The sequence below is a fragment of the Lagenorhynchus albirostris genome, chromosome 3, assembly GCF_949774975.1.
Source record: "Lagenorhynchus albirostris chromosome 3, mLagAlb1.1, whole genome shotgun sequence".
Taxonomy (NCBI): domain Eukaryota; kingdom Metazoa; phylum Chordata; class Mammalia; order Artiodactyla; family Delphinidae; genus Lagenorhynchus; species Lagenorhynchus albirostris.
In genome coordinates, this window is record NC_083097.1 from 64209550 (window position 1) to 64236648 (window position 27099).

General features: G+C 45.4%; 1 protein-coding gene across 1 annotated transcript in view; it reads left to right on the forward strand.

Annotated features, from left to right (window-relative positions):
* The window catches only part of CKMT2 (creatine kinase, mitochondrial 2), a 28041-nt gene extending 1018 nt beyond the window's left edge, over positions 1-27023 (forward strand). The window contains exons 2-10 of the mRNA XM_060143219.1: positions 14399-14570; positions 16075-16273; positions 17717-17812; positions 18271-18492; positions 20135-20220; positions 21171-21294; positions 22344-22478; positions 23898-24023; positions 26756-27023. Coding sequence (XP_059999202.1) covers positions 14419-14570; positions 16075-16273; positions 17717-17812; positions 18271-18492; positions 20135-20220; positions 21171-21294; positions 22344-22478; positions 23898-24023; positions 26756-26875 — 1260 coding nt within the window. The 5' untranslated portion in view covers positions 14399-14418 and the 3' untranslated portion in view covers positions 26876-27023. The remainder of the gene's footprint in view (positions 1-14398; positions 14571-16074; positions 16274-17716; positions 17813-18270; positions 18493-20134; positions 20221-21170; positions 21295-22343; positions 22479-23897; positions 24024-26755) is intronic.
* Positions 27024-27099: the final 76 nt, after the last annotated feature.

Consider the following 27099-nt stretch of genomic DNA (forward strand, 5'->3'; position numbering starts at 1 on the left):
TTGACCTACATGTGTTTCATCTCTGGCAAAGGACTGTTCTTTGCTTGCTTGCTTGGGTTACTGTCAGCCCTGTTCCTGTCCCTTGAGTGGGTGACATCTCTGCCTTCGAATACTCTGCTGGGTGTGGAGAGTGACATTCACCAGAACAAGGCAAAACCCTTCGGCCCTCCTCCGCGCTGCCCTTTAGACCTTCCCTTGAGCATTGCCCTGTCTCTGACCCACACAGGGTCAGGTGAAATCACCAGAGGTGGCAGTTCATGGCCTCATGACAAGGCTACGCTAGTTCCCCTGGTGGGCTGTTTCCAGAAGTGCCACTTTTCCTATCTGCAGCTATCATGCTTCCTCTGCTTCTGAGCTAGTGTCCTTGGTCTGTTCTCTCTGTGCTCATGGAGAAGAACGTGACCACCACCAGAACCTGGCAAAGGGGCTTCTTGAGCCTCCCAAGCAGGCTCTTACAGGATATCTGGGCGTTATTAGGCTGTGTGAGCACTCCACTTCCTCTTCTGCTTTTGTAGGCACCTTTCCCAAAACCCCAGCCTTTAGAGCTAACCCTTCTGTGGGTTAAGGCACTGTTCCAGCAAAGGGCACGAGCGTCACACGCACCCATGTCACCCACTCAAGCGACAGGAACAGGGCTGACAGTAACCCAAGCAAGCAAGCAAAGAACAGTCCTTTGCCAGAGATGGAACACATGTAGGTCAATTCTATAGCATCTTTACCTCCAGTGGGGGGAAAACAGTTCCTTGGCTCATTATTAATGGGTAAGTGATTTCAAAAGTCAATCGCTAGCAATAACATTAACCAGTTTAAATCAGGTCTAGCTACTGGGCCAATCAGTAATTAGCTCTGCCAGCTTCATGACCAAATCTTAGCCTTAGACAGTGGGCCAGAGGCCAGGTCAGTTTTCCTAAAGGGCTGGATGAGGCAAGTACAGGAAATGTGGGGTGAGGGTGAGATAAGGAATGGAGAGTCCTGGGTGTTCAGAGGCAAGAGGAGGATTGCTTCTGAGACACACTTTGCCCCGGCTCAGAGGCACTGGGTTTCCATCTCTGCCACAGCTTAGAGAAGGAGCCATTTGTCTTCCCAGAGGGAATCACGTGGGACCCTGCGTCAGCATTCTGGGAGTTCCTGCCCCTGAGCCAGGAATCCCACAGGGAGCCTGTCTGAAGGTGACTGCTGGAGGTCACACCCATTCCTGCCTGGGAAGCCACAAGGGCTCCTTTCCTTGGGCAGGGAAGGAGGGTCCCTCTCCTTTACAGCATTTCAAAGGACTAGATGGTTCCTAGCTTCCTACTTTCTTGTAAACAACTTACCCTTGAGAGGCGAACCCGGTCATGGTTGTATGTCTTCATCACCAGGAGGCCTAGGAAAGACCTCTGTTTTGCAGGGAAGGACCATAAAGCCCTCTGCTTATGACTTTCTACTTGTTGAATGGAACAGGAATGCCCAAGGGTGCCTCTTAGGGTACCCGTATAGCCGGTGGTGGCGAAGTAACTTGAACTCTTTGCTCCCTTAGAACTGGGAAGGAAAGCCATTCTCTGCTGGCCACGAATGGCATCATAAGAATTTGTTCAGAGTGTTCTGTGGAGCTGGTCCAACCCCAAGGACATCTTCTGTTTTGGGGTGTCTCTCTGGAGGGAAAGCTGACACGTGGTCCTCCCCCGGTCTTCCTTTGCCCTCCAAGGAACTCAAACACATGGACGCCATTTACAGCTGGACCAAAAATAACTCTGAGTCAGCAGAATGGTACCTATGGCATCTCCATCCAGGATACTCAGGACGACCAGGAGGCTCAGAATTGAGGCCATGACAGAACCTAAGGCCTCCACATCTTAGGATGTCACAGAACCAGACAAAACCCTTAAACCAGGACCCAGACTCCCAGTATGCCTGCCTGAGACAGAGATATAGAGCTCTTGGGCACAGTGACAAAGGGGCTTAGTGTGGTGGTTCTTGTTTTTTAGTGGAGAGGGCAAGTGTAGGAATACCACGACACTGTTGCTTTTGGCTGTGATCTTGCACCCCATACTGAAATCTCCCTGGCTTGGAGCCCAGCAGTTCTGCCACATTTTAGCCCTATTGCTGTAAACAGTGCTTTTCAAATCAAGAGTCATGAGGTATTCCAAGTTAGGGAAGCTGAGGCAGACAGCTTCTATGGGGTGAGGGCTAGAGACTACCTCCCTCCTCACCCCTGCAAGCCCTACTTCTGGAGGAGAGAGGAGAGAGGAGGGGAGGAGAGAGAAGAAAAGTCCATGCCCCGTCTCCTCAAGAGAAAGGCAGGCTGGCGCAGCAGCCCCTGCATGGCTGGCAGGCGCTTCGGGCACCTGGCGTCAGAGTGGAGAGGGTGAAGGAGCACCTGGGATCTGGGCCACTTCAGCAGAAGCCTGAGGACAGGAAAGAGAGCAGGCTTATAGCATCTGGGACTCTGGGGGAGTCACATGCCCCGAGGTGATGGTCCTGTGTCTAGAAGCTGCTGTGGTAAGTGCATGTCTGCGGTCTTGGGAGCCTGAGTGGAGGGATCTGTGTCACTCCCAGGTCCTAAACCACAAAGGTGGTTTCTCTCCAGTTGCTCGTCTGTGCAGGGCTACCTGTGAGGTGCTGTGGTCTGCAAGGAGCCTGCATCCAGGGCCAAAGACAAGCCTAGGTTCAAATGCCAGCTTTATCAAGGTGCTGACCCCAAGACCTGGGGCAGGTCCCTTAACCTCCCTCTGTTTTCCCCATCTACAAAATAATGCCTACTTGGAAGGATTGTTTCAAAGACTGAAAACAGTGTTTGTAAGGACCTCTTGCAGGATGCATGGCTCATGCTAGGAGTTTAGTAAATGATAGTTAAAAAGAAAAAAAGACAGTAAGGTTTGACTGGGCATGCAGGGATGGAAAGGACATTCCAGGTGGAAGGAAAGGCTGGGGTAAAGGGTCAGAGTCTGGAAGAACTTGGGAGCCCAACTGAGTAAATCCATTTTGCGAACCCTGATGCTGGTTTTCAGAGGATGAGCAGTGGATCGGAAAGTATATGATGGGCTCCTTCTGGAATCAAGTCTTGTCCTCAGATTACAAAACAGAACAATTAGGTGAAACACTTTAAATGCTAAAAATGTAAACTAAAATCAACGTTCAGAGAAGGGGCAGACCAGTCTGGGATGACCAGGGGTGGCTGTGGGGAGAGAGTGATAGCTGTCCCATAGGCTTAGGGTCACTAGGGGGAAGGGACTCACATTTATTCAGTGCGTACTGTGGCCTGTCACTTAGTCCTCACAACAGCTCAGGGAGAGGTCTCATCAAACCCATTATAGAGAGGGAGTTGCTGAGGCTCAGGTAGGCAATTCATGGGCTTCCCAGACCTAACAGGGCTTGGGAATTGCCTGTGCAGTTTATACAACATACCTGTGACAGTCCCATTCTTGCCACTCATTCAAAAGATGGAGCCTGGAAATCTGGATTTTTAGCACACTTCACAGTTGATTTTTTTTAGCTTTTAATTTATTTATTTTTGATCATAAAGGCAACCCATATTGATTTTTACAAGTGATGCAATACAGAATTCTATTAAGAGAAAATTAATAATCTGCCTACTCCAAGTCTGTTGCTCTGAAGTAATGCTTTTTGCAGTTTGAAGACTCACCTTTAGTACTTTTCTTGATGTTCTTACAAATACATGCAAATACATATATACGTATATCATTGTTACAAAATTGGAACCACTCATATTCATTACTCTGCAAGTTTTTTTCCCTTTTAACCTAAGACTATGGCAAGACATGCATCCAGGTAAAGTGGAGGCAGTTTTAACTGATTCTTTAATAGCTGTGGAATATTCCATTGTCTGAATGTGTCACATTTAATACAACCCTTCTCCCTCTGATAGACAGGTTTCTTCTAGGTTTTTTTTTGCCACTACACATAGTGCTTCACTAAATATCCTTGTGCCTCTCTCCTTGTATACTGGCAGCTCTATTTTTTTTTTTTTTAGAAATTTAGCCTTTTTTAAAAAAATTAAATTTATTTATTTTATTTTTGGCTGCATTGGGTCTTCATTGCTGCATGCTGGCTTTCACCGTTTGAGGCGAGTGGGAGCTACTCTTCGCTGCAGTGCACGGGCTTCTCATTGTGGTGGTTTCTCTTGATGCGGAGCACAGGCTCTGAGAGCGCGGGCTTCAGTAGTTGTGGCTCGCAGGCTCAGTAGTTGTGGCCCACGGGCTTAGCTGCTCCGTGGCATGTGGGATCTTCCCAGACCAGGGCTCAAACCTGTGTCCCCTGCATTGGCAGGCAGATTCTTAACCACTTCGCCACCAGGGAAGCCCTGGCAGCTCTGTTTCTGCAGAACAGATTTCCAAAGTGTGATGCTGGGCCAGTGGTTATGCACATTTTTATGTTAATTGATGTTTCCTGGTTCACTTTCCAAAATGGTTGCGGCAGCTCACAGAGCAGTCCAGGTGATTCTGATCACAGCCAGGGAGAGAGGAGAGGGCCACGCAGAGCTGCTCCCCCCTCACCTCCTGCCCCTAACTCTCCCAGCACTACTCAGCAGGAGCCTTTTAGGACCAAAAGAAGACCCCACCTTGCCCTCTAGCTTGGGCCTTTATTTACCTGTCTCCCCAAGAGCAGAATTCCTGACTTGGAGCAGCTAGGTGTAACTTGTCCTGCAGAAAGGCTCTTAGAAGACATCAGGGCTGAAGGAAGGGAGGGTGCCTGGGAGCAAGCTGCAGGCGCAGCGGGGCTGTGGGCTGGAGAAGAGAACTAGGGCTGGCCTATCAGGGATACACATCCCTGCAGGACCAGGCACCCCTGCTTGGCCGAGTACCCCACTCTGGACTAGGGGGCACCTGCGTCCTCAGGAGAGAGGGGGGCTGAGGGAAAAGGCTCTGTCTTGGGTGAGCAGACCCAGAGAGGCACTAGGAGACGGCCTGGCCCAGGAAGTGGCCTGATTAAGGTGCAAGACAGAGGGTCTCAGGCAGAAGCATCCCAAGGAAGAAGCCTGCTGTGGATCCAGGCAGGCTCTGCAATTGCCCCACACCCAGGAGGTGCGGGCTTCCTGAGTCTCTGGGGGATGCTCTCAATGTGTTCAGTAGGTAACCCTCCATCTGTCAGAAGGAGCGAGGGAGCCCTCAGCCCCCCTGCCCTTGAACAAAGCCGAGTTCCCTGCTGCTGAGGTGAAGGGAGAATGTTCTCAAACACGCTGTGGGCAGCCTGTAGAGTTGACCTCTCAGAAGGAGTGCACAGTGATAGTAACAGATGTGAGCAGATTTTCAGCCCTTCATAAGTGCCAGGCCCCGTTCGGATTTGCCCCTAGTAGCTGCAGGTGTTCTGGAATCTAGAATCAGTCAAGGTTGTCCCCACATCATGGGTTTTCTCTGGACCTTTGGGGACAGGCAGCCACTACACATCCTAGGCAGATTCAGTCCCAGTGTAATTCAACTCTAAATTTCAGGGGAATTATCTGCTATAGAATCTCCCCAGAGCCACATTTGGATGAGTGACAGTGGTCCAGGATGCTTTGTCCTCATCCAGAAGATTCTGGACCTAGGCATAGAACAGGGGGTACAGTTAGCCTTTCTTCCTCTCTTCCTTTCTGCAGCATTCCAAAGTAGATTAAGTGTGGTGTGGACTGAGGGCAATGGCCATTCTCCCACCTGGAGGATGGCTGGAAGGCAGCCGGCCATAGAGAGGCAATGCACCAGGCCTCTATAGTCATCTGTTTATGCATATGGGTGTGCGGTGTCTAGTCATTGTTTCTGCTCTGATCTTTTGCAGTTTGTGTCCGGGTACTAGTCCCAGGGCAGGTGGAAGCAAGTAATACCTCAGTCTGATTAAGACCAGGCAAGCTCCCTCAAACAGTATAGCTGAGTGATCTGGGCCAGCTCCAGGCCCTCCCAGGGACTCCCATGGGGCTCTGGTTCCCCTCAAAGAACACTTACCCTTTGCCTGGTAGTTGCCCAGGTCGGGTGCTGGTTAAGAGCATGGACTAGGAAAAGAGACCACTGGTCTTGAATCCCAGTATTGCCACTCACAAACCGTGTGCTTCTGGACAAGTTATTTTACCTTTCTTTACCTCCATTTGCTCATCTGTAAAATGGGGCTAATAAGAGTATCAGCCTCATGGGTCTGTTGTGAGGATTTAATGAGGTAATAACCATAAAGCTAACAGAACCATGTGCCCAGCATAAAGTAAATGCTACACGAGAATTTTCCCCTCAGACTGTGAGCTCTGTAAAAGCTGCCACGTAGTAGGCACTTAAATATTTATCAGACAAATAAGTAAAAAGATACCTATCCTCACCATCTTATCATCCTGTCTTGCCTCTCCCTCCATCATTGCCCACTGTGACCCCTCTCCCCCAGAGCACATCAGTGTCATTCACGGTGACCGTGACCCACACTGCCTGATGACCTCTGGAAGTCTGTGGTCACTGGTGTTCCTGGAAGGTGGAGGAAGCCCCGAGGGCACACCCTCTGGTTCCTCTGCCCCTTTAGAGCTGCCCAGAACGAGGCCTGTGTGCTGGTTGGCTGTTTGGCCCCCGCAGTTATCCTCTCTCGAGCCCTCTCTGGAAACCCTGATTGAGAGAAACGATCCAGTATCCCTGAGAGAGCATAAAGAACCAGAGGCAGCTAGAAATATCTGGCAACTCCATCCAAACATACTGTAATGTTGTTTGTTATTAAACCTGATAAGTAAAAACAGGATCTTCATTTAAATAAGAAACTACTACTGAAACTCAATACATGTGATTTCTCTTTAGCTGTGTGACCTTTGGCTGTCAGTTAACCTCTCTGTTTTTGAGGTCCCTCATCTTTGACATGGGGCAAGATATCTGCTTCTTGGGGCTGTTGTAGAGAAAATACTTGGCACTTGAAAGTACTAATTTTCCCCCCTTATTAAGATATGAAAAGGATTTTTAATAATTCCACTTATTCTACAGTGAAATGGGTTGCTCTAGGAAGAGGTGAGATCCCCAGCACTGTTGCTATTTAAGGAGGGCTGAAAGGAAAGGATTCCTGCATTCGGGCTGAGCTACATGACCTCTAAAGTCCTTTCCCACCCCAGTGTCTCTATGGCTGTTCGTTCACTCACTCATCCAGCATTTTCTGAGAACTTACCACATGCGGGCCAGTGGGCTTGAGAACCAAGAAAAACTATGACCCAGTCCTGTGGTCTTTGGGTCTTTTCTCTTACATGTGCCAAGTGCCAGGTCAGCTCTGAGTGATGTCCATCCTTGACCTGAGCCCTGCTGAGCTCCCGACACCGTCCTCCCCAGTGTGTGGGAGAGGGAGATAACAAAATGAATGCTCCCTTCCCTTTTCTTAGAGCATTTCCTTTAGAAAACTTGTAAATTCTGTCTCTGCCCCTTTGAGATGTATTTAAATGTTTTTCAAAGCTAAGTAAGCTTCCAGCCAGCTTAACAACCCAGGACTGTCTTTCTCCAAGGCCTGGGAGCCATCTCTTTGAAATGTAAACACCAGGAAGATAGCACCCCAATCTCCCAGGCTCGGTGGTAAAGACCTGCTGTCAGAGAGATGGGAACAGCTCATTTTCCCTTTGGATAAAGGCAGTTAACTAACACAAACGGCCACCCCAATGATCAGGTGAATTTAGAGTGAATTCTGTGTGACAAATGGTGCTGTCATGTCCTCTTACTTGAGTTACCTGAAGAACAGGTGTAGGTGGGTCCTATCAGCACGGCTCTTTAAGAGGGTGAGATTTTGTTCTGTCTTTCCAGTCTCTTTAGCTGATGTGCATCACAGTCTGGTTTCGTGCTTAGTCAATAATCAAACTGTTTTCTTTCTCTCCTCTGTCTTTTGGAGAGAAATTTCTGGGTGTCGGGAGACTTAAATTTCCCCGACACCTAGCACTTTTCTCTTCATCTGACCCCTCCTCCCCCACCTACTGCTCAGTCCGAGAAGGATCCCTGGAGGAAGGAAGGGCATGCAGTGGTGCTTCATCTGTTATCTGTGGGGTAGCATCTGCTGGATCACCCCTGGAAACCGCCGAGGATGGGCTCAGTGGGCTCCCAGCGGGGCAACCAGCCTGTCATGGCTGAGAGGTCAGGAGCCTGTGCTGGGCTACCCTGGCTCAGGGGCAGCTCAACAGAGACCAGGAGCCTGAGCAGGGAAATGCTGAAAACCTGCCTACCAGCCTCACTCAGTTGCTTTTATGATAGGATTTCAAAATCAGTAGCTGAAAGGGACGTGTTTAGTGTTATGTAAGTAGATTTTTTTCTCAAGTTTTGATCCAGGAAGCTAGCTCACAAAATTGATTCTATATTGGCTTGGATACCAGGCCTGGGGCTTCATAGCAGATTAAAAGTGAGAAGTACTTGGGAGTAAAGGAGCCAGGTTAGTAAGGTGCCCTGGAGAATAGCCCAGGGAAAAGGACCCATTCCCTTAGACCTACATGCATTTAGAAGGAGATACATAGGAGGCTGGTATGATATCCTCCTTCTGGAAATCAGGCAGAGCACTGCTCACAAATAATTATGTAAAGCCTGGGAGGAAGTGTTTACTGAGCAGCTACTATGTGCAAGGATCTGTGGCAGATGAGTTCCTGTCCTTGAAGATTTTACCCATCAACTGGGAAGATAATCCGAACATAGTGGGGAGTTCCCTAACATGACAGGAGATACAGGACAATTGAGTTCACCAACAAATGTCAAAAAACTACGCAGCTCAAGTGCAAGTGAGTGAGCAGCCCGTGAATGCTTTGGGAACTCAGAGAGAAAGCCATCACCTGAGGCTAGAAGGGCACAGGGAGATTTTGTGGGGACAAGGCACCAGGCTGTGGTCCAGTCAGACAGGGAAAAATGGACGGCAGAGTCCTAGTTGAGGGGCAGTAAGAAGCAATACTTTTACTAAAACAGTAACAATAATTTTACTAGAACCAATTAGTGTGGTTTATTGCATTAGCACAAAAGTACGGACAGAAAACTGATATCTTAAAAAGTAATATCTATATTAGAATATATATATATATGTGTGTGTATATATATATATATATGTATATTTTCAAGTTGAGATTGTACAGGCTCTAGAGCTGTCAATCCGAATGTCGGGCCAGCCCACTGGGTCCTAGGTGTTCTGGGCCCCCATGACAGTCCCTGAATGTATGTGCACATGTGCTTGTGTGAGCCTTCACAAAATTCTGAATATGAGCTTCTTTAGTTGACATCTGCCTCTTTCCCCCCAAATAGATCAGGATTCCTCTACCAGGGAACACTGGCTGCTGGCCTCACAAGGCTGAGGGAAGCTGGCTTCTCAACTTCTCTGTTGCCCATGTTCCTCTCCCCCCAGCCCTCTGCTCCCCCATCTGCTCAGCTCTCTGATCGGCCCCGTTTTCTAGCCTCACATCGCCCACTCAGTTGACACCTGCTCTCCCACATAGATCTGGCAAAGAGAAGAGCAAACGCCAAAGCCTTGATGTGGCGCCCACAGTGAGGGTGTCTGGATGCTGAAGCTTTTGTACCTGGAGAAACACCACAGCTGTTCCAGCCCCTCATCTCCTCTCTCAAGTGATCTCTTGACAAAAGAGTTCAGTGTGTTATGCTAATACTAGGGGCATGGAGGGAATGAAAAAAATTAAAAAGCTTGTAAGGGAGCTTCAGATCTCTTATGCTCCAAACTTTTGTTCCAGTGGTTTCACACAATATACTGATTTATAGAACTACTATCTGTGGAAACTAGGCAAAGCCAAATACTGACCCCTTCGGTGGACACAGATTACCTCTCACATACCTCTCTCCAACTCCACTTGTTTATGCCGCATGTTACCATCTGTGCAAATAATAAATCAAGTCTCTCCTGAGCAGGAATTTTAGCTGTAGATGGTGCTTATGTAAGATTGGGGCCTCCTGGGTAACAGAGGAATCTGTAAGACAAAACAATGTCCTGCCTGTGCAGCTTTTCAAAGACTAACTTTTAACATGCAAGAGAGAGTTAGTTTAGTCATGAGGAAAAGTGATTTCATTGCAAGCCTGGCTTTGGGTCTTTGGGGAGCATGGCTCAGCCGTTGCCAAATTACTACCCTGTTCAATGAGACCCTTGTTTCAGTCTCATACCCAAGTTTATCGATTGGGACCTCAGTAGAGAAATTCTATGTCTCACTGTATCTTGGAGAGAGAAAAACATAGAGTCAAAGAAACAGGAATTCTTCACCAAAGCTTTGAGTCTGTGTCAATTCTCTACAAGGAATCAAAGCAGGGGTGCTCTGAATTTCAGCTCTAGGATTGCTCGTCTTGCTGCCACCAAAGCCTCCACGGGCTTATTACCATGAATCATGCATCACTGCCCAGACACCAGCATGATGTTAGAACTCTTGGATGTTAATATTATTTCCAGAAACTAAAATATTTCAAACATTAATATTCTGAGTCAGACACCTACTCACAGATCACCCTTACAAAGAGGAAGACCTTTAAAGACCACCAGTGGTCAGTGGGCTGCACATAGACACACTCCCTCCTCTTCCTCCTGACTCTACCTCTTTGGATTTATCTTCTCAAACATGCTGATGTGAACACCTGTCAGTGCTAAAGCCAATTAAAGAAAGAAAAATAAAAGTCAAGCTATTGAGCCAAACTCAGAAACCAACGCACTTCTTATTAACTTAGGGCTGGCTTAAATTTTGACCCATATAGAGTCTGGAAAGAATTCAGTCAACAATTCCTTTACTTTGGTGAGTTCTGTGGTAAAACTCATAGAAGACAGTATTGCCTCTCTGCTTGAAAAGCAGATTGGAGGGTCTGGAAGCAAATAAGACAGGTCTGAAAGATGTAAGTTAGTGTCACCTGCTGTGTACGAGAGCCAGGAAGCCTGAGTGCTGTTTGTTGAGGAACACTAACCTACTCTTGGAAGGAGATGGACAACAGCCCAAAGTCTAGTAGGGAGCAAAGAAGTACATGTGATGAGATGAATGTTGGGCCATTACACATCCCTAGAACGACTTTGAGAAATGGCCCATTTATCTTGCCTGCTGATTACTAAAGTAATTCCTGTTGTCTTTACGATGGAGGGAATTGTTTTTAGAAATGACACCTAGGAAAGGCTGTCTGATAATCTGATTTCCTGGGCTAACGTAGAAAAATAACTTCCTAATTTTTTTCAAGGACTTCGATGCTTTTAGTTGAGATGTTCGAATTTCTCCCTAGCTCAAAAAATGTTAAGTAAAGACTTCCAGGTGGGGATCCTGGAAGCACAAAGTTGATGGACCCATCCCAGTTCCCAAAATGCAATCAAGGAAGAAAGTGGACCTCAGAAGGCTACTCTTAGAATTGTGCGTAAGGCCATGTCGACCTCACCTTATTAGAGGAGTTTATCGTCTGCTGGAGAGCCCAGGTTTTCATACCACAACCATACTCTCAACAGGCTCATTGCAGTCATCCAACCCACCTGTGCTTGGAGAATCTTGTAGCAGAGCCTTGGTAATCTTCTAAATACAAGGGGAAAAAATTCCACCCTTCCTTTATTTGGGCATCACAGAGACCAATATAATGAGAGAGTACTAAGAGTTACCTGCTCTATTGTTCTCCACTCAACAACCCATGATAAATAGCTCCCCACTGGGTGATACTGTGGATTAATTGTCCATTCTGATTTCTGGGCAGTAGCAGACACAGCAGGGTATCTGATTTTCATCCCTGGTGATATTATATAAATATTTATCTTTTAAAAATATATTTATTTATTTTTGGTTGTATTGGGTCTTTGCTGCTGCACGCGGGCTTTCTCTAGTTGCGGCGAATGGGGGCTACTCTTTGTTGCGGTGCACGAGCTTCTCATTGCAGTGGCTTCTCTTGTTGCGGAGCATGGGCTCTAGGTGCACCGGCTTCAGTAGTTGTGACTCGCAGGCTCTAGAGCACAGGCTCAGTAGTTGTGGTGCATGGGCTTAGTTGCTCCACGGCATGTGGGATCTTCCCGGACCAGGGATCGAACCCATGTCCCCTGCATTGGCAGGTGGATTATTAACCACTGCACCACCAGGGAAGTCCCATAAATAGTTATCTTGATTTATACATGTTCTCAGTTTTGAAAGATAGTTTGACTGTGTCCCCAAGTCTGGTTGATAATTATTGCCTTAGCCCCGTAAGGACACCATATCTCTGGCTTCCATTATTCATTGTTGAAAAATCAGCTGATGTTTTTTCTTTATAGATGAACTGTCTTTTCTCGCTGACTGCTTTTGATATCTTTGTTGCTAATATTCTGCAGTTGACTGTTATTTAGGTATGTGTGGATTATTTTAATTTTGCTTGACTTATGTCATGCCTCTTGAATCATGGATTTTTGTCTTTCATCAGTTGTGGAAAATTATCAGCCATTTCCCTTGAAATATGGCTTCTCTGTTTTCTCTATTCTGCCTTCTGAGGCTTCCATTAGATGTGTATTTGATCTTGTCATTCTATCCTTTATACCTCTTTTATCGCATATTTTCCATTTTCTTATTTACCTGTGCAACATTCTGGATAATTTCTTAAGATATATCTTCCAATTCATTTATCCTGTCTTCAGCTCTATTATATCCATGGTTCATTCCAGTTCTCTTTCAAATCAGGTTTATTATTCTTAATAGTCTCTTGTTGCTTGCTCGTCATTGTGATTCCATCACTTATTTCTTTAAACATTCCGCATAGAGCTAATCTATATTCTTGTCTGACAATTCCAGTATCTTCAGTCATTGGAGGTCTGAATCTGTGGCCATTTCTTCTGCTGACTCCCATTCATGGTGCCTCCTTGTGTGCTTGGTGATCTTTGACCAAGAGCCTATTGCTTGATCTTACTCTGTAGGGAAGCAGGGCCTAAACTGAGTATACCTTCCTCAGAGCAGATTTGAGTGCATTTCTGCTGGAGGGCTCCTGACCCTGGACCACTTTAGCCCCTTTCAAGGGTCCTAGCTCAACTGGGTAGTCTTAGACTCAATTCCCCACCTCCCTGCTGGTATCCAGACCTTAGTATTCAAATGGACATCCACTCTCAAGATAACCCAAACCTGAGCTCCAACACCAACTCATTTGGGGTGAGCAAAGTAGGAGAATGGTCCTTAGAGACTTTGCAACTGCGAGTAATGATTAGTCAAATCCATTCCACCTGCCTTCACCAATCAAGGTTGTCTTAAGACTAGCATCTCCACCAAGCAGCTCCTAGCCTAAACAATAAGATGTTTGCCTGAGTTATTTTCCAGGAACGTGGACTCAGCTGTGTCTAGTTTAAGCGGAGCTGGTTATAACTAGATAGGACCAGCAACCGTCCAATTGGGCATACATGGATGTCAGTGACCTTTTGACATAGGAGGGCTGAAAACTCTACCCTCAGAACCTGCAGAGGTGTGTAGCTTTATTACACCTGTGCAAAACAACAATTACCAAACCTTTTCCCAATCATCTTTCCCCACACTCCCAGACCACCCTGCTTCTTTGTTATCCCATAAATACCCCAAGCCCATTGCTTTCAGGGAAGTGGTTGTGAGATTTGTTCTCCCATCTTCTCCCTTGGCTGCCTTGTAAATAAACCCTCTCTTTGCTGCAGACCTTAGTGTTTCGGCATTTTGGCTTGCTGTGCGTTGGGCAAGATGAAGCTCGTTTGGTAACAACTTCCTCTATGCCTTACAAGCCCAGCAATGCATTCTATTCAGGGTCTAGTTGTGTAGCGGCAGAGTCCAAAAGAGCACCTGGGCTGTCAAGCAGCCAGACGTAGAAATCCTCTGGGTTTTTCCCGCTATATCATATTAGTGGAGAAAATGGCAAGGACTGCAAGCAGTTTGACATTCTCAGTGTCTAAAAACTACCCAGGTAGGGGCTCCCCTGGTGGTGCAGTGGTTGAGAGTCTGCCTGCTAGTGCAGGGGGGACACGGGTTCGAGCCCTAGTCTGGGAGGATCCCACATGCCGCGGAGCAACTAAGCCCGTGAGCCACAACTGCTGAGCCTGTGCGTCTGGAGCCTGTGCTCCACAACAAGAGAGGCCGCGATAGTGAGAGGCCCACGCACCATGATGAAGAGTGGCCCCCACTTGCCACAACTAGAGAAAGCCCTCGCACAGAAACGAAGACCCAGCACAGCCAAAATAAATTTAAAAAATAATAATAATAATTAAAAAAAAAACTACCCAGGTTTTCCTAAGCAGTGTGAAGGGGACTGGGGAGAAAGGAAGAAAGAAAAACAAAACAACGAAACAGGCTAAGTCGCCTGCAGTTTTTCTCTTGCCTGTTGTTCTCTGTACTGTGGTTCAGGGCCATCCTGTGAGGCTAATTCTCAGCTTCTCTGGAGTTCCCTGGTGGTTCAGAGGTTAAGCATAGGCACTTTCACTGCGGGGGCCCGGGTTCAATCCCTGGTCGGGGAACTAAGATCCTGCAAGCTGTACGATGTGGCCAAAAATTTTTTTTAAATAAAAAATAATCTTTAGCTTCTCTGCTTTCCAGACACTCATCCAAGAGGAAGGATGGCCAGTACCTTCTCGAAGTTGCTAACTGGCCGCAATGCCTCTCTGTTATTTGCTACCTTGGGCACCAGTGCCCTGACTACGGGGTACCTGCTGAAACGGCAGAACGTGTGTGCTGAGGCCCGGGAACAACACAGGCTATTCCCTCCAAGGTAAGTCCTCCTGGCTTTAAAACGACACCAAAATGCCAGCCAGAAATATGCTTTCCTCTTCTGAAACTGTCGGCAGAGGCCCCTCTTTTTGCCTCTGAGGGTGACTAAATCAAATGGACTCATTAAGCACAGTGACCTGTGGCAAATCCAGGGATGTGTAGTGTCATCATTCCTGCCCAGAGCTTGAGCTCTAGTGGAATAGTAATAACAGTCGGAGCTAACCTTTGTTGAATATGTGTAGGCATGTTGAGCACTTTATGCAGAGTATTTTATTCCTCTTAGCATCCCTTTGTGATGAAACGGAGGCTTAGGAAAATTAAGTCGTGCCCAAGTTCACACGGCTGGTGCAGCCAAATGTGAACCCAGGGACCTTGATTCCAGACTCATGCCTCACTCATGCTGTACTGCCTTCTGGAAAACGTGATGCGACAGCACTGATTTTAAGTATCAGCTTCTTTGCTTTTTATTTTATTTGTTTTCCGGCCACACAGTGCAGCATGTGGGATCCTAGTTCCCTTACCAGGGCTCAAACCCATGTCCCCTGCAGTGGAAGCGCAGAGTCTTAACCATTGGACCGCCAGGGAAGTCCCTAAGTATCAGCTTTAAAGGACCTTGCAGAAGGGAAGCAGAGAAGTGGCATGAAGATGGACTGTTTTCTCCACCTGGGGACCTTGTCATGGCTGAGACGTCCCACACTGGATAGAGCTGGAGTGGATGCTGACTTTAAGGGATTCCGTATAGGCAGCTGTGCATGAAAGAGACAAGGAAAACCTGAGTTGTTTCTCAGAAACATTTACTGGCTTTCATGAGAATTAGGAACTCTGAGGGAATTACTGGCACCTACCATATACCTCAGGAATTCCTTATGTGAGATTACCTGTGTTTGAGCCTGTGGTGGTCTTGAATCCTCTATTCTTCAATCAGTACATATCCCAGGGTAAGGTGGCAACCCCCCTTTTGATTTCTTTCTATGCATTATTTCAACAGCTATTTACTGAATGCCTGTTTCTATAGGCAGGCACTGTTCTCAACAAAGCAGATAGTCATAGAGTTTGCGTCATAGACAGAGGACAGGTAAATCAATGAATTTCTGTGTAGTTCTACCCACAGGGTTGTTAGCCTCTATCACAGACCTAAGGGACCAAAATGTAGTTGTTGTAATTTACCCAAACTTCTGGGTGTAAAAAAAAAAAGTCTACATACGATTTCAATTTCTTTTCTAATCGTTTCACTCTATTTCCTCTTTACGTAAACATAAGCCACAGTCTGTGGGCTCCTGCTGCCAGCATAATGGACTCCTTAGGCCGGGCCAGGTCCATCCCTCTGGCAGTTCAGGGAACTAGTCTTTAAAATCTGGCTTACTTAAATCATGATCTAGCCAGTTTTCCTCTGCCCACTGGCTGAAGAGAGCCTGGTGGAAGGATGGCTGGCCAGAAACAAAGCTCTTGCATAGGCCCCTTGCCTCAGGGGCTGCTCACTGAATACCCCTCTCCTCCTCCTGCAGCGCAGACTACCCTGATCTGCGCAAACACAACAACTGCATGGCCGAGTGCCTCACGCCGGCCATCTACGCCAAGCTCCGCAACAAGGTGACGCCCAATGGCTACACCCTGGACCAGTGTATCCAGACTGGAGTGGATAACCCCGGCCACCCCTTCATAAAGACCGTGGGCATGGTGGCTGGTGACGAGGAGTCCTATGAGGTAAAACTCTTGGCTGCCGGTTCTGTAGTGTGTGTATGAGGCGTGCTTTGGGTTCTCTCTGTGGGACCAACTTGCTGTTTTCTCAGGAAGGGCGCTCAGGAAGCCAGCTTCAACAGAACAGCTGCAGTGCTCTCTGGAACAGTGAGGTCTACAGCTTCCCAGGGACAGGGTTTCCTTTGCTGCTGCTGTAGTATCCCTCCCCACCGAGGAATGAGTTGCATGACCCAGCTCTCAGAGCTTGTCAAGGGGATGAGTTAGTACAGAAAAAATAAAACCTTTTAATGTTTTTATTGTTTGTGTATTCATGGATAAGGCATTAGGAGATGATGTGTTTGTAGCTGAACTTTATTGAGGCTGGAGGATGGTTCCATGTGTGTTTAGTTTGGGAATTACTGATTACACAGCCCCCTGTAGTCTTACTGAGTTCACTGAGCCTGTTGGAGAAATCCCATGATCTCTGCATCCTCATCCTGGGTCAGAAGCACAGGATGGTTTGCTGATCTGGAGCTCAGCCGCCAGAGCAGCTTCTAAATTACAGTAAAAAAAAAAAAACCTCCAGCCCATCTCCCTCAGGTGTGCCCCCTTTGCACCTTCTGTTGCAGGGAGCTGAAGGTGATTCCCTGGGAAGGCAGCCATCAAGAGGAGGGAGAGGGCCCCCTTGAATAGACTAGGCTAGCAGCTCACTCAGGGACAGCAGTGCCCACTTCTGGGCTCCCAGAGTCCCAGACTAGAGCTGGCTCCCAGGACCCACTCCCCACAGCTCCCAAAGGCGGCACGGTGCTCTGTTTGACTTCTCTGAACCTTATTTTACCTAAAGGATGTTCCTGCAGTTTTTGGTTTTTTAGAAAGTAGATTTCACTTGAGATAGTTTGTGCTGGGGAAGGTCCTCACAGGGTAACAGGTCCCCCTGCTTTGCCTTAATTGCTGCTGTGCACTTTTCTTTCTATGCAGCTGGTTTTCCACAAATTTATTATATTGCTTAAAGTCTAGAACCCGACCATCCCTTTGGACCACAGAACTGCTTAGCTTTGAGCTGGCAGCTTCTTTTATCCCACAAAAGCAAGAGCTTCTGGAGAAAACCCTCAAATTCTTAAACACAGGATTTTCTTGCTCCATCTGATGGCAGTGAACTTGGCAGAATCGCTAGAGAGGAGGTTACTATGACAGAGTTCTGTAGCCCTGCCCTCTCCCAAGGGGCAAGGTGCCTCAAAGAGGTTTCCTCTGGTATATGCGACCTACTAGTACTACTACTATAATTATTATCATTATTATTAACCATCAGTCCGGTCTCACACCTATTTCCTGCATGGTTGCACTGAGAATTTCAGAGAAGGAGGGCATCAGCTTTGGCCCTTAAGATAAATAGGAACAAATGATGAACCAATTCAAGTATTGATAGATGAACCAATTCAAGAGGAAACAGGAGCGTCGTCCCTCCTGCAGGTGTTTGCCGACCTTTTTGACCCTGTCATCAAGCTGCGGCACAATGGCTATGACCCCAGGGTGATGAAGCACCCCACGGATCTGGACGAATCCAAGGTAGGCTCCAGCCACCTCTGTACCTTCCCATGAAGCCAGCACTCCAGAGACCAAGGTAAGGAGAACTGGAGAGAAGGGCCCCTGGGTCAGATGCCCTTGAAAGTTCTGTGATGGCCCTCCCACACCATGCTCCCTAGAGGGCCACTGAGACAGTCAGGAAGGTCCCAAAGTCTGTTTTTCTTACCTCCTACCACCAGCGTAGTGGTGGTCACTGAAGACTTTAGCCTTTTCCAGAACAATTCCTTTTTTCACCCCAAACCTAGCCAGGGTAAAGGACTGCAGACAGCGCTGTGTAAAGTAGCTCCTCCCTTGACTTCCCTCCAAGACCCCTCCCTGCCCCCAGAGTTGCCCGATGTGTCCAGCATGCACACGCGCTCAGTGCCCGGGGGTCCCCTGGTCAGCGGGTTGGAGGCCACTGTGGCCGTGGCGCTGCGGTAACCCCGCACTCTGCTCTGTAGATCACACATGGGCAGTTGGACGAGCGCTACGTGCTGTCATCTCGGGTGCGCACGGGCCGCAGCATCCGCGGGCTGAGCCTGCCGCCCGCCTGCACCCGGGCCGAGCGGAGGGAGGTGGAGAACGTGGCCGTCATGGCCCTGAAGGGCCTCAAGGGGGACCTGGCCGGCCGCTACTACCGGCTGTCCGAGATGACGGAGAAGGACCAGCAGCGGCTCATCGATGTGAGTGACCCCGAACCACGTGGGCTGCCCGGGGCGGGGCTGTGCCGAGAGAGCCCTGACCCGCGCGGGGCGGTCTCCCACGGAGCTCAGACCCCTGCTCTGGTTGGGAGCTTGCTGGGGCTTCAGGCTGGTCAGTCTAAGGAAGGAAAAGCAGGCCTTAAAAGCTTAGGTCAAAAGTGGAGGAGGTCTATGGATAAAGTCTGCCGAGGAAACAATGGGGTGGTGGGTTGCCATTGCTGTGTGGGAGTGAGTGGAGGATCCCCGGGCTTGTTGATAAATAGGAACAGTTGGGTGTGGAAAATCCCGTCTGGGCCTGGAGGATGGTCTCCATTACCACACTCAAAGTCCAGGAAGCTAGGAGCTTCTGGAAAGGGAATTATCCAGGTGGAAGGCCTGCCCTGACTCACATTGGAGCTGGCCTCTGGGGTTCCTGCTGCCTCCATAGGGTCTCCATGGCTTCCCTCTAACACTAGGGTAGGCAAATCTCAAGTCCCTTCCTTTTTTCCCTGTAGCAAAGTTGAAACAGAATGGCATTTTAAGGTAACTTTTAACTCCAAGGAAAAGCGGAAGCAAATTTCTGTCATTTCAGAAGATGTGATGCCACAAAATATGCCCCATTTCCAAACCAGGCGGGCAACTGTGTGGTCTAGAGGCCTCAGTCTCCTGGTCCCCTCCTCTTGTTCTGGTACAGAACAAGCCCTCCTCTGCCTCAAGTAGCCACTTCTGGTTGCCAGGTTAAAGGGCATGCTGTTTCCTGGGCAATGATAGTCCATAAGCCTGGCCTGGCTCAGGTCTCCAACCCCTTCCGCTTAGAGATTGTAGATCTTCCTGTGTCCTCTTTATTTCTGACTTCAGTGTAATATATCCATAGTCATATTCTTACTGTGTACACACAGTATTTTGATCTGATTTTGGTCTGCACGGTAGCATATTGTAGCTAGAGGCATACTTGGGAGTCATGCAGGTCTAGGTTTGCATCTAGGCTCTGCCACTTTCTAGCTGTGATAGGTTTCCTCTCTCTCAATCTGTTTCCTTTTCCTACCAAAGAGAATGATGACCTTTACCTCAGAGTGTTGTGAGGATTAAAGGAAATAAAAGTACATAGCATAGAGCCTGGCACATAGTGACCATTAAATGAATGGTGACTATTTTTATTTACAGATCATTATTTTACATCTCTAATATTTTTTAATGGAAGGAATGATAATAATAAACCAACAATGCTGGTAACATGGAGAATGCAGCTATATACAACACTTTTCAGGATAGCACCCCTCACTCACTGCCCACTCTGCCATTGCATGGGGTTGGTGCTGGTGGGGTAGACACACTCCATAGTGATTAAGGATCTCCATCTGGGCTAAGCCAGCGGTTTTCAACCTTAGCTGTACACTGGAATCACCTGAAAATAACTGATGTCCAGGCTGCTGCACCCAATGACAAGTCGGAATCTCTGAGAGATGGGAACTGGGCATTAGAATATTTTAAGCTCTCAGTTATTATAGTGGGCAGCCAATGCTGAGAAGCACTGCCTGAGAGACCGCAGCCATTATTAGTGAGTTGAAAGTTGATCACCTGACGTTTGCCATTGTGTCTGATCTCATCAGTTTCTTCTTTTTGCTTTGTCCCTTTGGGCCTGCAGGACCACTTTCTATTTGATAAGCCAGTATCCCCTTTACTAACTTGTGCTGGGATGGCCCGTGACTGGCCAGATGCCAGGGGAATCTGGTATGAACATAGCATTTTCACATTTGCATTGTGTGCAGATGTTCTCCTTCAGATCGCTGCTTGTCCTAACCTGAAGTTGCTGTGACCTGCGCTTTACAGCATGCCCAGCTTGAGCTAAATGGAGAAGATAGAGTACTTAGAAATTGGGGGTGGGTGTCTGTGTGTGTGTGTAATATATAAGTATAATGATGTTTCCAAATGTGCGGGAATGTTAGCTGTTTTGCATGAATTGTGCATGAGAAAAAAGACTTTCTTTTTAAGAAAAACTTAGCTTCATATTATTTGACCTCCCAGAGAATCTGTTTCATGACATTAAAACAAAAGAGCAGAAAATGAAAAGTAAATATTGAGGATTTAAGCAAAACTCTACAAGGAAGAGTGACTATTGAGTGTACACATATTTTGTCTTGGCCAAGAGTCCTCAGGCCACTTTGATTCCTAAACCTTGGTAAGTTATTATGACACTATCCGAAGGAGCCCAGATCAAAGTGTTTGGGAGCAGCTGCTCAGTGGGGGTGGATAGGCGGGATCTATACAGCAAACATATGTGAAATCTTCTGCACCCCAAACGTGTTGAGCTGCAGGTAAAATCTTTTTTTAAGTGCCACAAGATTTTGGTTGAATCTATTAGGAGGCAAAACACTCTTGTTGGCGTCAAAGCCAAATGTTATCATGGCTGAATTATTGTCATCCTGGTCTGAGGAATGAGGGAGATTATGTTCTTGTTGGGCGAAAACATGACATCTTTGAGGGTTGGAGTTGGTCTTACTCTTCATTCTGTCAAGGTAACATTATTTTGCAGTACTTGTTCAGGCACAGTTAAGAGATTAGGACCATCTAAGGAAATGAGGAAGGTGAAATGAAGCAATCAAGCTACAGAGGTAATGGGAATTTTCATGTGTTGAAACAAATGTAATTAACACTCAACACAGTATTTCTCTCTTCATTAGGCATAATAATGACAAGACATTTCTCATCTGGATTAATGAGGAAGACCACACCAGGGTAATCTCTATGGAGAAAGGAGGCAATATGAAAAGAGTATTTGAGCGATTCTGTCGTGGACTAAAAGAGGTAAGATGTCATCAGAGAATTCTGAATAGTCACTAAAATAAAATCTCTTTGTTTTTCATTCTTGAAAAAAGATATTATATGGTGACTTCCAAGATGGGGCTAATCTTTTCTAGGGATCATGGCACTCTTTTGGGGCGGGACTTCCAGGGCAGTGCTTCAAAAAATAGATGACTTTTTTTGTTGTTATTAGCAAGTTCCTATGCTTCCCTTCCCAATGCAGGATGGTTTAGAGAAGTCTGTGGATCATTAGTTATTTTCTGATTTCTTTAACAGAGATCTTGGCTGTTCTAAGCATAGAGACAGTATAGGATGCACCTATGTTCATATGTGACCTGACCACAGCCATACTTGATGAGAATTCCTATATTCTCCTACTATGCTCATGTGGAAAAGCATAACAACTGACATTTATTGAGTGTTTAGTATGTGCTAGGTACTGTGTTCAGTGCTTTACATGGTTCGTCTAATTTAATTGGACCATTTTAATATTGTGATAGAAGAAGTTTAATTTTCTATTAAAGAAGTACTGCAGGATGAAAGAACGAAATTTTGCCATTTGCAGCAACATGGATGGACATGGAGGGCATTATGCTAAGAGAAATATCTGACAGAGAAAGATAAAAATACTGTATGATCTCACTTATATATGGAATCTAAAAAAATACAACAAACTAGTGAATCAGACAAAAAAGAAGCAGCCTCACAGCTATAGAGAACTAGTGCTTACCACTGGGAAGACGGCAGTGGGGAGGGGCAGTATAGCGGTGGGGGAAAAAGGGTTATTACGGGATTATATGAAATCATGTGAGTGAAACTTTTGAAAATTGTAAAGAACTATAGAATTTAAAGAATCTTTCATTCAATAAAAATAAATTTTTAAAAAAACTGCAGATAACTTTGCTTTTTCCTTTCCAAAAAAAGAAGTAGTACTATAAATTGACCTAAGTTTTATTCACGGCAAACATGCAGTACACACATCTTTCCCTGGTGTTTGGGATGTGCTGAGTGAATGGATATCTGAGAACTTCGTCATTTGTTCCCTGTCTTAGGTAGAACGCCTAATCCAAGAACGAGGCTGGGAGTTCATGTGGAACGAGCGCCTGGGATACATTCTGACCTGCCCTTCGAACCTCGGCACAGGATTACGGGCTGGTGTCCACGTTAGGATCCCAAAGCTCAGCAAGGTAATGTCATGCAGCCAGTGGCCCTGTTGGGTTCCACCAGGATCAGCTCACCTGGGACTGCTTTGTGGAGGGAAAAACGTCACAGCCCAATTCCTTAACCCTTAGTTTCTGCACTAATGAAAGAAAATGACGAGAAAACGTTGTTTGTCTCAAAAACGCTTGTATCCGTAGGATAAGAGTTTTAACGGGCTGTAAAAAAGGGAAGTGGGTCAAGAACAAGAACTTTATTCTTTTCTTTTAAGTTTTTTTTTATGTGGACCATTTTTAAAGGCTTTATTGAATTTGTTACAATATTACTTCTGTTTTATGTTTTTTGGGTTTTGGGCCCCGAGGCATGTGGGATCCTAGCTCTCCGACCAGGGATCAAACCCACACCCCCTGCGTTGGAAGGCAAAGTCTTAACCACTGGACCACCAGGGAAGTCCCAAGAACAAGAACTTTAAATTCTCCTTCATATAACAAGTCAGGATAGTTAGGCCGGCTGCTCCTCTCTGCTCTCTCTCTCCCAATACAGAGGTTCTCAGACTCGGGCCTGCAGCTAAATCACCTGGAGGCTTGTGGCAACACCTGCAGCACTTGCATTTCTCACAGATTTCCCGGTGATGCTGATGCTGCCGGTCAGGGAACTGCACTTGGAGGGTCACTGCCTTAGAGCGTTGTCCCCTTAGCGTGGTCACAGTCAGGCCTCACGCTCTAACCTGTGGGAAGGCGAGAGAGCACGTGGGAGTGTCCGTGTAAAGATTAAGATCTAGGCCTGGCAGTGGCACCCTTCACTTCTGCTTGTTCCATTAGCAAGAACCTAGCCAGTGGTTACTTCCTCAGCTCTCCTGTGGAAGAAAGGAAAAAGGATTCTGGTGGGCAACTAAGAGTTCTGCCACAGCACACCAAGTGAATCAAATACTTTAAAATAATTTTAGAAAATGTGCTTTTGGCCAAAAAAAAGTATGGTAATATTTGTTATTCAAAATTCCAATGCTAAGAAAATTATTTTTTTTGATTTTTATCGGAGTGTAGTTGCTTTACAATAAGAAAATTATTTGCTATGATTTAATGTCATGATTTTAATTATAGCAGTAACGAGTGTTATATAGATGAATAATAAACTCACCAATGCTGGCATCCAGATGCCAATATAGCAGTATAGAAGTTAATGACAGCTCTGCTACCTTCTACCTGTGTGTCCTTTTAGGCAAGTTAATTCCTCTGAGCCTTATTTTCCTCATCTGTGAAATGGGGGTAAAAGCAATACCTTCTTCATGGGATTGTTGTAAGTTCCAGCACAGGGCCCTGGTACATAGTAAATAAATGCTTAATAAATATTAACTGTTATTACTTCTCATTATGTGTCTTTTCTAAGTGTGCCAAGGATGACAAATCAAGTTTGATTCTTAGGACACTAAGTATTATCCTTTGTCCCAGGATCCGCGATTTTCTAAGATCCTGGAGAACCTGAGACTCCAGAAGCGTGGCACAGGTGGTGTGGACACAGAAGCAGTGGCGGATGTGTATGACATTTCCAACATAGATCGAATTGGCCGATCAGAGGTAACATCTCTCTAACTTTCCGAACGTGAACTACCAAAATCAGCCTGGAGGAAAAGAAGCAAACTCAACAGCCTTTCCTTATTCACAAAATTTGAGACCTCCTCTTTGCCCATTGAGTCCTGAGTCATGTTAGCATTTCATTCTGTAGTACTTGTCCTCCATGCATAAAGGTAAGCATGATGTAAGCTGAGGATGTATAAGCAAGTGAAGGAATTCACAGTGGGACGGTTGTCACCTGCCTGCCCCCGGAGCTGTCCCAGCAATCCTGAGCAGCGGGAGTTCTGTTATGCTAAAGGACAACAGTCTTTCATCACTGAGTCAGAGAACACTGTGCTCTCTCTGAGGAGGATGAAATAGTGGGTTTTCTCTTGATCCCGAATTTCCTTTGGTGAAGGTCACATACTATCATCTTCACGTTGACGTTTTTAGACACTTGATAGTTTGTAAAATTTTATGTTTAGGGCTAAAGATGGCAAATAAGGTATGCATGAGGTATGTGTGAGATTGTGTTCATCAAATAATCCTTAGGATTCTGTGAATACACAGGATAAATGGGATTCATAAACTATAGGTAGACCTGGAGTGATGCATGAGAAAAAGCACAAAGAGCGCATTTAATGAGCATGGAAGCAGAATCCTAAGCAAATCCTGACCTCAGTAAGTCATCCCAGCTTATCTGGATGTGGTCCCATTGAACGTATTGTGCCCATCATTAATTTAAAAGCCGCTTATAAAACTCTTAATAACTCAGTGGCTGGTTATTAAATCTGTGGATTATTGGTGCTCGCTCTTCTTCCCTGCCATCTTTTGCATATTTCATTGCCAGTTGGTACTCCTACCAGTAAACTAAGGAAAGGAAAGGAGAAAACACTCAAAACAATTAAATCAGCTTGAGTGCTCCCAGCTCTGGTAAAGTATTGATACTTGAGGAAGAAGCAGATATAAATACTACACCTTCTGAAATTTGCTGAATATGGTGTAGTGAATAAAGAAAATCTGGGTCCTAGCCCTGTCGGCTTCTAATATTAACTAGATTTTTAATACTGGAAAGCAAAGTACTCATCATTTTTAGAAAACTGTAAGTCAATAAGTGATCATCTATAGGAGCTAGAAAAATTCCCAAAAGTATTAAGAAAAAAATAAAACCACTTGTTCAACCTAACAACCCTGAGATAACCATTGTGAACATTATTCTAAATTGCCTTCCATTCTTACAATTATTCAAAAAATGTTTTTTACAGAATTTAGTATTACAACATATTTGATATAACACAGCTTTTCCCAGTGTATTATAACATGAGCATTTTCCTGTAATTTTATAATTCTTCAAAGAATATAAAATTCTTATTTTATAAATAAGATATATATAAATATTTTATAAATAAAATATAAATATTTAAATAAAAGAAATATAAATATTTTATAAATAAAATTCTTATAAAAGAATTTTTATAATTCTTCAAAACATATTGTTTAATGACAGCATAGTAAAGGTGGTCCATTTTCTACTTAATATCTCCCTGATTATTTGAGATTTTGTTTGACTATCTCTGTACATAACTGTATGACCATCTCTATACATAACTCTAATCACAACTCTGATTAGTTAGTTAGGATATATTTCTAGGAAAGGGATTCCTGGGTTAACGATGAGGGTCCCTTACTTATGACCAAGTTTCCTACCAGAAGATTTATACCAAGAGAGTTCCACAGGCAGTGAATGAGAGACCCATCACCACACCCTCATCAACACTGAGATAGGTCAGTTGGCTAAGTAGAAAATCAGTGTTTCTTTTATTAGTAATGACTAGCTTTCTGGCCCAACCCTTTCATAGGGCTTCAGTTTCCTTATGCATGAAAATAAGTGGGGAGTGTACTAGACTCTGTCATGCCTAAAGTATGTTCAGCTGTAACACTTAACCATCTCTTCCATTATTGCTGTGCATTCTTGAGTTTTATCATGTATTTTAGTGCTGTCTAGAATTAACTAGTAATTCCTTTCTGTCTTAGTTTGGGTCCCTTTAGGAGCAGTGCAAATAATTTATTTGGGAGATGATTCCCAGGGAAAAATTCATAGGTAGATGTCCTCTAGTTTAAGAAAAACCAATATTTGTAAACAAAAGTTCTAACATATATTTTTTTAAAGCAGGAATTTTAAAAAGTATATCTTAGTATGATTCACAGTTTCCTTTAAGTAGCACACTTGCCTGGTACAATACAAGCATTATTTAATTGCCAAACATTTGGGTTTAAACAATTTTCAGAAAGCCGTTCATTGTGTAAATGATAATATCTGAACTATAGCATGTTTAGTACTCAGGTAGCTTAGTGGAAGGTCAGAATTCAGATCCGGGTCAGAGAACATCACAAGGGTGTCACTGTGTAGTTTTACTTTAAGACACACTGTTATAACAGAGATTGATGGGGGAAGAAGTGTCTGAGATGCAAACTAATGGTTTTCATATTTTTAAAAAGTCCTTACACACAAAGCAGTAACTCCATCTTAACTGCAGAAAGATTGAGAGAAACCCTGTAACATCTCCGCTCCCCGTCCCTGGTGATAAACATCAGACACCTCTCCTCCTATAAAACATTAGGGAAATAAAGAGAAGAAATTGTTACAGTCCATGTAACAGGGCAAATTTTCATTTGTCCCAGTATTGTTCCTACGGATCAAAACCTTGCATGTGTCTTCTATGCAAATTAATCTTTCATCTTTTTCACTGTCAAAGGTTGAGCTTGTTCAGATAGTCATCGATGGAGTCAATTACCTGGTGGATTGTGAAAAGAAGTTGGAGAAAGGCCAAGATATTAAGGTGCCACCTCCTTTACCTCAGTTTACCAAGAAGTGAACTTTCCCTTCCCTAATTTATAAATAATCTGTCTGCTGGTATGACAGACATAAAGAAATTTCTACTCTGAGAGTTTCTGTAGACTTGGAAAAATGTAAAACCGTAGGTCCTGTCTATCTTTACAATAAAACTCTCCTTAATATCTTCAGTTTGTTTCTCTGTCTTTTTTTTTTAATGCTACTGAGACGGGCAAACACATCCAATTACAAGTAGTAGGAAGTAAA